Source organism: Mastigoproctus giganteus, chromosome 13 (assembly GCF_048544385.1).
Source record: "Mastigoproctus giganteus isolate SK-2022 chromosome 13, ASM4854438v1, whole genome shotgun sequence".
In the NCBI taxonomy this organism is placed as follows: domain Eukaryota; kingdom Metazoa; phylum Arthropoda; class Arachnida; order Uropygi; family Thelyphonidae; genus Mastigoproctus; species Mastigoproctus giganteus.
In genome coordinates, this window is record NC_143587.1 from 137,869,955 (window position 1) to 137,882,269 (window position 12,315).

Below are 12,315 nucleotides of genomic sequence, written 5' to 3' on the forward strand. Positions count from 1 at the left end.
AGTAAAACAAATTTTAAATATTAATTGAAACAAAATTCATACTTTCTAGCTGAGCTAGATACTTTGCCCTTTCCGCTTGTGAAAGTTTGATCTCTAGGTTATCTATCTCATCAGCAGCAGCTTTCTAGGGGGAGGTGGGAAAAAACCAACACATATTGAATATTTCCTTAAATAACTTATGTTTAAATATTTGTATAAATCAACACAAAACATCATAACTTAAAGCAATTATAATTCAAACTTTATTCTTTTTTTTTTTTTTTTTTTTTTATGAAAACCCCAAACACGAAGGTATCAAAAACCTATAGTACTTAGAACCGTGCATGGGTTGAAGGAGAAGTATGGGGGGAGGGGGATGCCGGAAACTTTGCTCTAGAGACTAAACATGGGTTTCACCACTTCAAGCCTCCAATAAGCAAAGTGGTGGTATTTCACCGGTTGATGAAAGTCATATTCTGACTGTGTTACTGAAAAAAAGAAGAAAATAATTCCCTATTTCAGATAATTCAGAGTGTGACCTTTAACATTTTCCCTCTGGAACTTTATGGTTAGATTTGTACAAAGGCAACTAAGTCATGATATACTCTGTTTTAAAAATCTTCCTGCTTCTTCCTGTAACCCAAATAACTAAATATTTAATCAAAAATCAGAAAATGTTTCTCCAGTCATCAACAACATTCAAACATGTGCATGCACAGTCACATGATGGTATTCTGTGACAGACGTGATAGGGCTCAAATAGCTTTAAAAATTGCCTGGGCCATTTAATAATTTATAAAAACACTATTTCTTTTTCAAGCACCAAAAATAAAGTGAAGGTATAAGTTTTAGAAATATTTATAACCCTGCTGGCTACTAACTTCAAATTAAAGTATTTTAATAAAAACACTCTAATCGGAAGCAAGAGGGTTTAGTTTAAGGAGTCTTCCCAAACAGACTACTACTATAGCTACTATAACAAAGGGGTGCTCTTACCAAGAAAGGCTTAAGTTCTGCAAATTGCAGCGCCTGGAGAGTAGGCACCTGCGAGGTGATCTGATCGAGGTGTATAAGGCCTTGAATGGGATGAGCAAGCTGATGGGATTCTTTCCTCTTGCTCAGATTAAGAACCTGAGGGGACACAGTTTCAAATTGAGGAAAGACAGTTGTGCAGAAATTTGCATTTAGCCAGCAGGTAGTTGATTGGTGGAACAGACTTCCGTCTTTTGTTGTGGACGTTGATAGCCTAAATAAATTTAAGGCTGAGCTGGACAGGCATTTGGAACGAATGGAGTGGTGAAATGGGAGGTTTTTTTTTGGCTGATGCTGCATAAGCTTGGTTTCTTGCATCGTATGCCTCTGCTAATGCTAATCTGAGAAAGTCAAAACCAATTATAAGAGAATACAGGTGACTCCCACTTAACACTGATAATTCGTTACAGAAAAACAAAGCGCTAAGTGAATCCGCGATAAGCGAGCACCGCATTCCCATAAGGTAATATATGTATTTGAGTTGCGGTCGATGCCATAGGATATTTCCTAATCAATAATAAATGGTAGTGAAAAGATGCATAAATGTTGGTCAAAATATTTAATATTCAAATATTTGTACATATAAAATAGTCTGCATCACATACGTATATAATTATGTGATAACTACTTACATATCAAAATTAAACTTAAAATTCCAATTAAAATCATGAATTTAATTGATCTAAACTGATTTTAATTGATGAATTTAATCATGAAAAATGTGTCGATTTTGGCCCTCTTCCTGGTAAATTAAAAGGGGTTTTAATTTAAAGTCCCCCAACAATAAAGTCAACCGATCCTTTGCCACTTTGAAACCTGGCATGTTTTTTTCTTTCAATATGAAACTTCTTTCAGGCATTCGTTTCCAAAAAAAGTCCTGCTTCATTTATGTTAAAAACTTGTTGAGAAGTATAACATATAATACCCCTTTTCAATGATTTTAACAAGTTCTTTTTTGAAAGTTTCGGCTCCTTGATCTGCACTTGAGGCTTCTCCCTGGATTTTAAATCTATTCAACCAGCCCTTACTAGTTTTAAATGGTTCCACTTTTTTTTTTTTTTTTTAGGCGAGCTTTCTTCAGATCATCATATAGGCTAATCTCTCTCTCTCTATCTCTCTCTCTTTTTTTTATAATATTTAACTTAACTGAATTCTGCATTGGATATTATCTTCAATAAAATTAGTTAAAGCCTCTCCATTTCAATCCTACTAGCCGGCCTAGCCCTAGCTGCTTGCAGTGGAACAACTGTCTTTGCCGCTGTTAAAATTAATTCGTTATTTTTATAATTGTTTATTTATTTATTTTTCTTACAGTTAAACTAACAGTCCTAAATTATGGCACATGTTCGCTTGTTGTTGACCAGAATCGATTTGCTTCAAACGTCTGATTTAATTTTCAAATTCTGTCTTTTTCTTACATTTGTAGTCTTCATACTGAGTCTAACATTGTTGCTTTTTCATTCTTATCGGCCATTATTAACTCTTCGAAAATGTAACTGCATTGGTTGCATTAATTATGATACAATGTTCGAGTAAACTGTCTGTTATGTCTAATACTGTACTGAGTGATGATTAAACTTCGGATAAATGCATATAATGCAAATATTAACAAGCGATATACTTCATCATTGTTTAAAATGTTGATCTCGGAACTATGTAACAAGTCACTATACTGCAGTTAAATTAGCGTGCGAGAAACTTTCACTGAGCGTGGGAAAATTTCTCAAGTCGTCGTCAGAAACGTTTTAATGCTGTTTTGCTATTCATTTTCAAACTATCGACTCCATCAGATGAAATGTTTTCGTTAAATATGCCAAAAATGCAATCTGTACGCTGGCAAAAGAGCGTTATAGTGATTTGTGACAGCGTTATAGTCAGATACTGGATTATAATATAAGAACAGTGTTATAGCAAATCAGCATAAAGCAAAACAAGTTATAACGAGGGCCTGCTGTAGTTTAATCATAACTACACTAGCTAAATAACTGGCAGAACAATTGTGCAGATACTACTAAATTGATATCGAATCCCCACACCCAGGTTTGCTCCCAAAGATTTTACTATCCTTGTGGGGTGCATATAATTAAATATCTGGTTTAGTTGCATTACACAAACATATAAATGAAACAAGAGATATATGCATATATATGTATTTAAAGCATAATATTAAAAAAAAAAAAAATCAAAAGCATGTATCAGTTCTTTAATTAGCATCAAATTGTTAAAGAGTCATTAATGTTTGCTATCCATAATGCAGAACAGGTTCTTAGAATTTAAAGGTAGATTGCTACTGTACACTTGGAAAAACAACAGTTCACTATTGGAGGATGGGTTCCTTTGTAAGTTTCCCAATTTTTTACACCTACACAATATGCAAGTCAGTACATGAATTATGAAATTGTACAGTCAAAAAACAATGTTCCCATATTAGGATAGTCACCCAATATGGGAGATAAAGTGTAGAGATGACTATAAAAAAAAAAAAAAAAAAAAAAAACACCCTTCACTTTTCACATCAGTTTTCTGAAAACCATGATAGGATTGGTATTGGAAGGAATATTTAGTATCTAGCCCTTTGGCAGAACAAGACATTTTCAGTATGCATGAGAGAAAACCTTTTTATAGACAGCTGTACAAAGGGCATTCAAAAGGTTTGTCAAATACATAGATTTAGGTACAAAGGTACAAACAGGTATAGTAACATGAGGTAGTCTTGGCAGTATCTGTACAAAATTTCAGCCACATAACTTATTCAGTTTCTTTTTGGCAGGTGTGATTCTGATGTCTGCTGACAATTAAGCCAAAAATGGAAAAGTTTGGGCAGCAAGTGGTTAAAAAATTCCTAACAAAAGAAAATCTGAATTTACCTGAACCATTCAATGTCTGAACAATATACAGTTGAACTTCCCTATAACAAATTCGATAAATCCAGGGAAAAAATTCGTTATAGAGAATTTTCGTTATGCAGAGAATATCTTTTTTTTATTAGAAATTGTTATTTAATTAGAAAATGAATCTACATTTATTTTTAATGTATTTTACTTCAAAAACACTTATTTAAATTACGTTTACACAATTTTCGATGGTAAGTATCACAAATTTAAAAAAATCTGTAATTTTCGTTTGCACAGTACAATTAAAAAATTGTCTGATTCTCAAAGAAAACCTCACATTTGTTCAGAGAATTAAAAACATTATCAGGAACATTTTCACAAAACTGCAGACCCATACAAACCGTTTTAAAAGCATTAATCATTTCTTCGCGAGTTGGCTTTTCTACGGGTTGTTCTGATGTATCTTCAGCGGCATCGTTAATTTCTTCATGATCATGGTCGCGTCTAACACTGTTCAGCAGTATTTCATCTTCATTTGGATGTTCTGTTGTAGTCAGATCTTGATCTACATAAACATAACTATCCAGTGTTATTTCATTTTCGATGTTTCCGGACGATTCTAATAATTTCCAAAAGTTTTTCAGTTGTGAAAGGGGCAGTTCATCTTGTTCGTCCAGTTGTTGTTCGACTTCTGTATTCAATGCAAATCCCACTTTCGAAAAACAATTTTGAATAGTGTATTCAGTGACATTGTTTGTCCAAACTTTTGCCAGTTCAGAGATGCAATCTCTAAGGTTAATTGTAATCTCCAAGTTTCTATTTTCTGATAACGCATTGACAATCTTTATTATTCTCTTTCGATAATGAAATTTAAAATTTTTAATAATGCCTTGGTCCATTGGCTGCAGTTTTGACATCACATTTGGTGGTAAAAACAACAACTTCACACTTTTAAGTTTGGCAGAAATACTGGCAGGATGTGCCGGACAGTTGTTGGTTACCAACATGATTTTCCTTTTTTTTTTGTTATACGCTTGTCTATTTTTAATATCTTCAAAGATATCACTTGTCATCCATGCTTTTTTATTAAAGGTGTAGTCAACTTCCAAAGATTTTGTACCTCTAAAACATCTTGTGTTTTTTGATTTTCCAATGACTAAAAGTCTTCATTTTTCACTTCCTGTCATATTTGCTCCAACTAGCACAGTGATTCTTTCTTTGCTTTGTTTTCCGCCAAAACATTTATCATCCTTAAAAGCAAGTGTTCTATTCGGTAAGTATTTAAAGAATAAACCCATTTCGTCAGCATTAAAAACATCCTTAGGTTCATATTCTTCCAAAATCTTCTTTAAGGTATTGTTTCTTCAACTGTTGCAATCTTCTTCGCTTACATTAACACTTTCTCCACGAATAACCTTTTCCACAATTCTATGGCACTTCATAAATTTATCTAGCCACCCAGTGCTCACATTAAATTCTGTATGTCCCAGGGACTGTGCAAATTTCAGAGCTTGTTGCTTAATTATTGGACCCGATATTGGTATATTCTTTTCACGTATCATTTGCATCCATTTTAGAACAACTTTATCAACATCTATGTATATACACAACTTAATTCGCTTCTTGTCTGCTCCTCCTTCAATTGCATTTAAAATTGATTCTCAATTTTTTAAAATCGTAGATAAGCTGCTTGCAGGTATGCCATATTTCTCCGCAATATCTTTCTTAAAATCCTGGTCAATATCATGAAGAATCTTTACTTTATCATTAATACTTAAACACTTTCTCTTCGACATTGTTTCTGCAAATGTAAAAATTACTGGACTGCAGCTCTTGCTGATACACACACTGCAAACTTCGCTGCGCTGGCCATATAGTGAATTGTTAGTACCGCCTACTCAATGATGTTCCCTTGCCAATTCAACAGTATCACGTGACTTTTCCTATCAATCATTTTGAAGAAATATATGACTTTCATTCATATATACACGAAAGAAAATTTACGGTTAATGTATGCTGTATGTTACTTTTCAGAAAAAAAAAATACAAGAGCATATAGCCTATGTGATTGATGACAAATTGTTCTAAAAGAACGAAATTAAAAAAAAATAAATAAATTTAATGAAAACCATCTACCGGGAGTCCAGTTAGATGAGAATGGACATATCATATAATGATTGACAGGAAGGTCATATGGTATGGTTGAGGTGAGAAGCGAATGTCAATCAGTAGGCGTTACTAAAAACTGACTATGGTAGCATTCTACATATTGCCACCGCAGCATGCTAAAGGATTACCGCAGCGAATTTCGTTTTCACCCGAGCCAACATCAATTTACAAATCTACCCTATTTATTGTAAAGTTTATGACCACTTTTAAGAAAACCCATTTGGTTTTATAACTGTAACAAAAATGAAACAAAGACCATCCTACAGGCGTCAATGGCCACAAGTATTCACTAAAAGGATGATTAATTCTAGATGCTAATGCGCAATTTCGGAGGGAAGGAGGCCGTATATTTGAGCGGCTGTTTAGCAGTAAATGCTTGAAAATCTTCAAAAATGCTTTTATTAATATTTTTAAAAATTTGTTATAGAGACACTACCACTTCGCTATACGGGGTTAATTTTACATGTAATATCGTTTCAAGGTGCAATGTTTTGCGAAAAAATTCGTTAAATAGAAGTTCCACTGTATATGCCTACTTTACTCCATCCAATCTGGAGATGGTTTATTGAATTGAAGCATGACCGAGAGACCACTAAATATGACCCAGGGACTGGGTGGCCAGCAACACCCCAAAATGAGGAAATGGTCAACAAAGTGCATAAATTAGTTATGGAAGACTAAAAAATGAACATTTAACAGATAGCCAATAAAGGGAAGTTAGCACAGGGTCAGCACATGCCACCCTACATACAGGGTTGTTAAAATTAAAGTATTCCTATATAGAGAACTGTGGAGTGAGTTCTAAGGCTCATACTGAAGAGAAATTTGTACAACAGGTACAATAAAGAATGCGCTCGCCATTTATTGGAAAAAAAAAAAATTAGTTACAAAATTTGTCACTATATGGCGCTATGGCAATACAAATAACTTGAACAGTGCTACAATTGTTCAATGTGTCCTTCATTTTGGTCAACAACAATTTCCATTTGAAGAACAGCATTTTCTACAGCAGAATGTAACATGTCAACTGGAATAGCCAGCACATGAAGTCTAATGCTGTCCTTCAGATCTGCCAGAGTTTGACATCCTTCCCGATAAACCTGGTTCTTCAAAAACCCCCACAACCAGAAGTCGCATGGGGTGAGGTCCAGTGATCGGGGTGACCAAGATGTCTGGAAACAACAGCTGATGACCTGTTCATCTGTAAAGTGTTGCCTTAGCAATCTTTGCACACAATGTTGGATGTGGGGTGGTGCACAATCTTGCACGAATATGGTATACTGAAGGCATCCATGTTATTGCAGCTCTGGTATTGTGAAATTTGTCAACATTTCATAATATCGCTGTCCAATAACTGAACAGGTATGGTTGGTGTTATCTGTTCAAAAAAATATGGCCCAATCACGAATGTGGCCGTAAATCCACCACACTGTCACTTTTGGAGAATGCAATGGGACCTCTTGGATAACTCGAGGGTTTTCTGTTGCACAAATGCGACAGTTGTGCGTACTCACTTGTCCATTTAAGCAGAAGTGGGCTTCATCACTCCAAAGGATGTTCCGTGGTCGAGTGATATCCACTGTCATTCGTGCCAGAAACTGAAGTGTGTATGTGAAATGGATATCTGCATCACCATGCTTTAGCTGCTGTAGCATGTGCATCTTGTAAGGATAGTACCGCAACACCTGACACATTACTAGGCTTACAGTGGAATACGGCATGTCCACTTCACGAGAAACACTTGCGCTACCACATGGAGATTGACTTGATAAATCCACGACAGCCATAGCCACATCTTCAACACGAGAGGAGTCCACTCGTTTTCAACCTCTACCTGGTTGAATGCCATGATGTCCTGTCGTTTCAAATTTCGCGATCATTTTGCAGACAGCACAAACAGTTATAGGTCCACGCTTTCTGACGCTGGAATTCTCTTATAGCCACAGCTGCATTGTTGCTGTAGTGCAGGCAAACATCTACTGTATGATTTTGAAGAGACTGCTTTGCTTTTATACAGTACAGTAGAGCTGAGTAGTGGCACTGTGGTAATAACTTACGTTGTTAAGTTATGTGCCATACAGTGACAAATTTTGTAACTAATTTTTTCCCCCAATAAATGGCGAGTGCATTCTTTATTGTACCTGTCGTCCAAATTTCTCTTCAGTACAAGCCTTAGAACTCGCTCCAGAGCCCTCTACATAGGGATACTTTAATTTTAACAGCCCTGTACATGAACCAATCAGCAGAATGCATAACAAAGGCATTCTGATGAGTTCCAGGAATGCTGAATAACAGTCACAAAGAAGCAAGAGGTCTCTTTTGGAACATACCAATCCGAATGAAGAGGGCTCTGGAGCGAGTTCTAAGGCTTGTACTGAAGAGAAATTTGGACGACAGGTACAATAAAGAATGCACTATGTTCAGTGACGGAACAGGTATGGTCTGTGTTACCTGTTCAAAAAAATATGGCCCAATCATGAATGTGACCGTAAATCCACAACACTGTCACTTTTGGAGAATTCAACGGGACCTCTTGGATAACTCGAGGGATTTTCTGTTGCCAAAATGCGACAGTTGTGCGTACTCACTTGTTCATTTAAGCAGATGTGGGCTTCTTTGCAACATTCACCTTATTCACCTGATATAGCTCCATCTTCTCGGATTCACTACTTTGATCCAGAATCTAAAGTTGCTACCATGCATTGGAAACATGCTAGGTCACCCACTGCAAAAAAAAAATTCAAAGTGAAAGTCTCAGCTGAGAAGATTCTGTTGACAGTCTTCTGGGATTGTTCAATCAATTTACAAGAAAACATCAAGTGGCAGCGACAAAGAATGCTGTCCCAAGGAGTACTGCTGTAGGCAGATGACAATGCCTCAACCTTACAGTTGTGAACTGACAGGAACAACAATGGCCAAACTGGGATTTGAGTCTTTGCCACATCACCTTACCACCTATATCAGGTGAATAACGTGATATCACCTATATCAACTTATTCACCTGATATAGCTCCACCTGACTTTTACTTGTTGGGAAAATTGAAACAGCATCTCCATGGAATGCATCTTATGGATAATGGACATCTGAAACAGGCAGTGGCTGAGTGGTTTCATGAGCAAAATACACACTTCTACAAGGAGGATGGGGTGGATTTTTAAGTTGAAACGGACAGAAAAAATGAAAAAAGTGTGGGTGGTGATTACACAGAGAAGTCTTAACATGCCATCCAAATTTCATGAGTTCGGGATTACACGAACTATATGTATGACAAAACATTTTGAATGCTCCTCATATAACTGTTCTCACTTAGCAGGATGTATACTTGAGTTACCTGTCTTACCTTTGTAAAGTCCAAATTAAGCAGGCATGATAAAAGGAGTTAATAAGAATTAAAACTATATTAACAAAACAATTTTAATAATTCAGGCTTAAGTGCAGCTGTTACACGTGAGAACAAGTAATGAGTGACAATCGGAAGCCCAACAGTATAGCTGTTGCATTATCCCTAAGGTGTTAGCTATACAAGAGCGCATAATGTATTATTATTAAGATCACAGTCCAAAATATACTTCCCACTATAAGCACAATGGGCACATGGTATTCAATGCAAAAGTAGCTACATAGCAAAGCTTTAGTATGTTGTAATCTCGGAGAACTATTTACAATAGAACCATTCAAAAGCATAGGCATAAATTATTCCTGTGGCATGAATGGTGTAATATGGCTGTATTCCCCGTGTGCTAGAGAAATTAACTGACTAAATTACTAATGTTTATTTGGATTGTTGTGGATATTTCATTAGTAAAAAATATGTGAAATTTCCAGTAGAATGTGATGTAATGTTTTCTAGTTCAGGTCCACTATACTGTCCATTTTCACTATTCTTTTCCATTCAGCCTGGATTTTTACAGCTTTCTTTCTGTAGAAATCCAAAATAGACTTTTTTTTTTGGCTCTTTGAGATCAAGGATGCTTCAATTGCTTTTTGGATCACTCTATGACAGCAATATTTTAGTGATTACCTGCACCACATGCATAGCTAACATTCTATTGTGTATTTCTTGTGGTTCTTTCATTTTAGCAGTAAAAAATTGAATCATTGCACACTGATCTGTTTTATATATGTCATTTAAAAATGCCATAAAAATTACGCACACACAACTATAACAGAGAGCAAAAAAAAGTGAGCAGGTCTTATAGATGCAAAATGAGACACATGCAGGAATTGTAGCTGTGTATATTTTACATATGCTGTATTGAATTTGAAAACCGATTATGAAAGTACATACTGCATTCTGAGATTGTCCTGTCATCTCTGCACCAGTGCTTTCTAAGGGTGCAAATTTTATAAAATAAAACAATAAAATAAGGTAGAAAAACAATATAAATTATATTATGAAGGATTTCACCTACCAGAGTCCATCTCATCAGGAATTACAAGGTCTTGTGACGAACTAGCATGCCAATGTGTTCATTTAAGCATACGTACAAGGTCTGAACAAAAAGTTTGCTGAATGTTACAAAAAAATAATTTTCACTGATAAATACAGTAAAAAACATTTAACACAAAATGGTTGATACTACTATTTTTTTAATTTATTTTTTTTTTTCATGCTAACCAAATTTTGTGTTAAGGAAATAAATAAAGAAACAGTTACGGTAAAGGTGGAAAAGTAACATAGTCACATTTTTTAATTAAACATTTATTTAAGTAGCTTAATTTAATTATTCTTGAAAGAGTGTGATTTACTTTGGTAGTATAGAATTTTCTAAAAATTTATTCTCAATAAACTTTTCTAATTGACTGATATGCTCAAAACATTTCAACATTTGAATAAGCCTCCAAGTAGCAATGCACACTGCTAGGAAATGGTAAAACTTTGCATTTGTTATTTTCAGGCTGGTCTTTAGCATTAGCATTAGCATTAGCATTAGTAGAGGCATTTGATGCAAGAAAGCAAGCTTATGCAGCATCAGCCAAAAAAAAAAAAAAAAAAAACCACTTCCACTTCACCCCTCTGTTCGTTCGAAATACCTGTCCAGCTGAGCCTTAAACTTATTTAGGCTATCAACATCCACGACAAGGGATGGAAGTCTGTTCCACCCACCAACCACCCGCTGGCTAAAGGCAAATTTCCGCACATCTATCCTACATCTGTCTTTCCTCAATTTGAATTTATGCCCTCTCAGGTGATTTTTCTGAGCTAGAGGAAGAATCCCATCAGCATTGAGCATGCTCAAACCATTCAAGGCTTTGTACACCTCTATCAGATCACCCCGCTGGTGCCTAGTTTCCAGACACTGTAATTTGCAAAACTTAAGCCTTTCTTCGTAAGAGAACCCCTTTGTCCCATTCACCAATCTAGTTGCCCTTCTCTGTACTCGTTCCAGCAGCTCTACATCCTTCCTGAAATGAGGCCTCCAGGCCTGTATACAGTACTCTAGGTGTGGCTTGACCATTGCCTTATACAAGGGAATAATCACCTCCTTATCCCTGCTAGAAAAATTCCTATATATCATTGACAATACACCATGAGCTACTCTTGCAGCTCGTCTGCACTGCTCAGAGAACTTCATATCTGCCTGCACCACCACCCCCAGGTCCCTTTCATTCTCTACCACTGTCAGTGTAGTACCACAGAGTTGATACGTTGCTCTGGGGTTGCTTCTTTGTCATTGTCAATGCTATTAATCAAAAGAACGCATAGGTCGCACTGTATTTATAATGTCACTGTGTATCAGCATCTGTTACATATTCATTTAATGATGACAAAACTTTTAATAGTTTTGATACTGAATGGCTGAACGTTTCACTAAGTGTTGGCTCTATTTCATTTTCTTCAGACGCTTCACACATCAGAGCAGAACAAAATCCAACATGAATAAAACAGCTTTTTATCACTGCTAAGTTTGGAATCAACAATGATAAAAAGATTTGAGTCATATTTTCTCAGAAGTTGTTTTCTATAGTGGAATTTTTAAGTTTTACAAGATGAAGGATACTAATTGTATTCAGTGTCAAAAAAATTTAGTTTAATACTATTAATTTTGTCAACAGACTGTGATAGATAATCATGGATAATCAATGCAATATTTATCTTTTGGCAGATGAAGCATTTTTCTAATGCCAGCAGCCAATCAGGTAAAATATTAGATGTTGTCCATTCTTTTATATTTGCAGTGTATTCTACAGGTAATTTTTTTTTAACACTTTTAAAGTAACAAGGATTTAAACTCATCGCTATTACCCTTATAGCTTTTCTGACCCATCAGCACTGAATCAAACCGCCACTGTTACTCT

At 35.6% G+C, this 12,315-nt stretch overlaps 1 protein-coding gene across 3 annotated transcripts in view; it reads right to left on the reverse strand.

The window, feature by feature from the left end:
* LOC150076474 (uncharacterized) overlaps positions 1-12,315 on the reverse strand; it is a 187,589-nt gene that overhangs the window by 41,966 nt on the left and 133,308 nt on the right. For all 3 annotated transcript variants that reach the window (XM_090388102.1, XM_090388101.1, XM_090388104.1), the window contains one exon: positions 43-124. In XM_090388102.1, the coding sequence (XP_090244228.1) occupies positions 43-124 (82 nt within the window). The remainder of the gene's footprint in view (positions 1-42; positions 125-12,315) is intronic.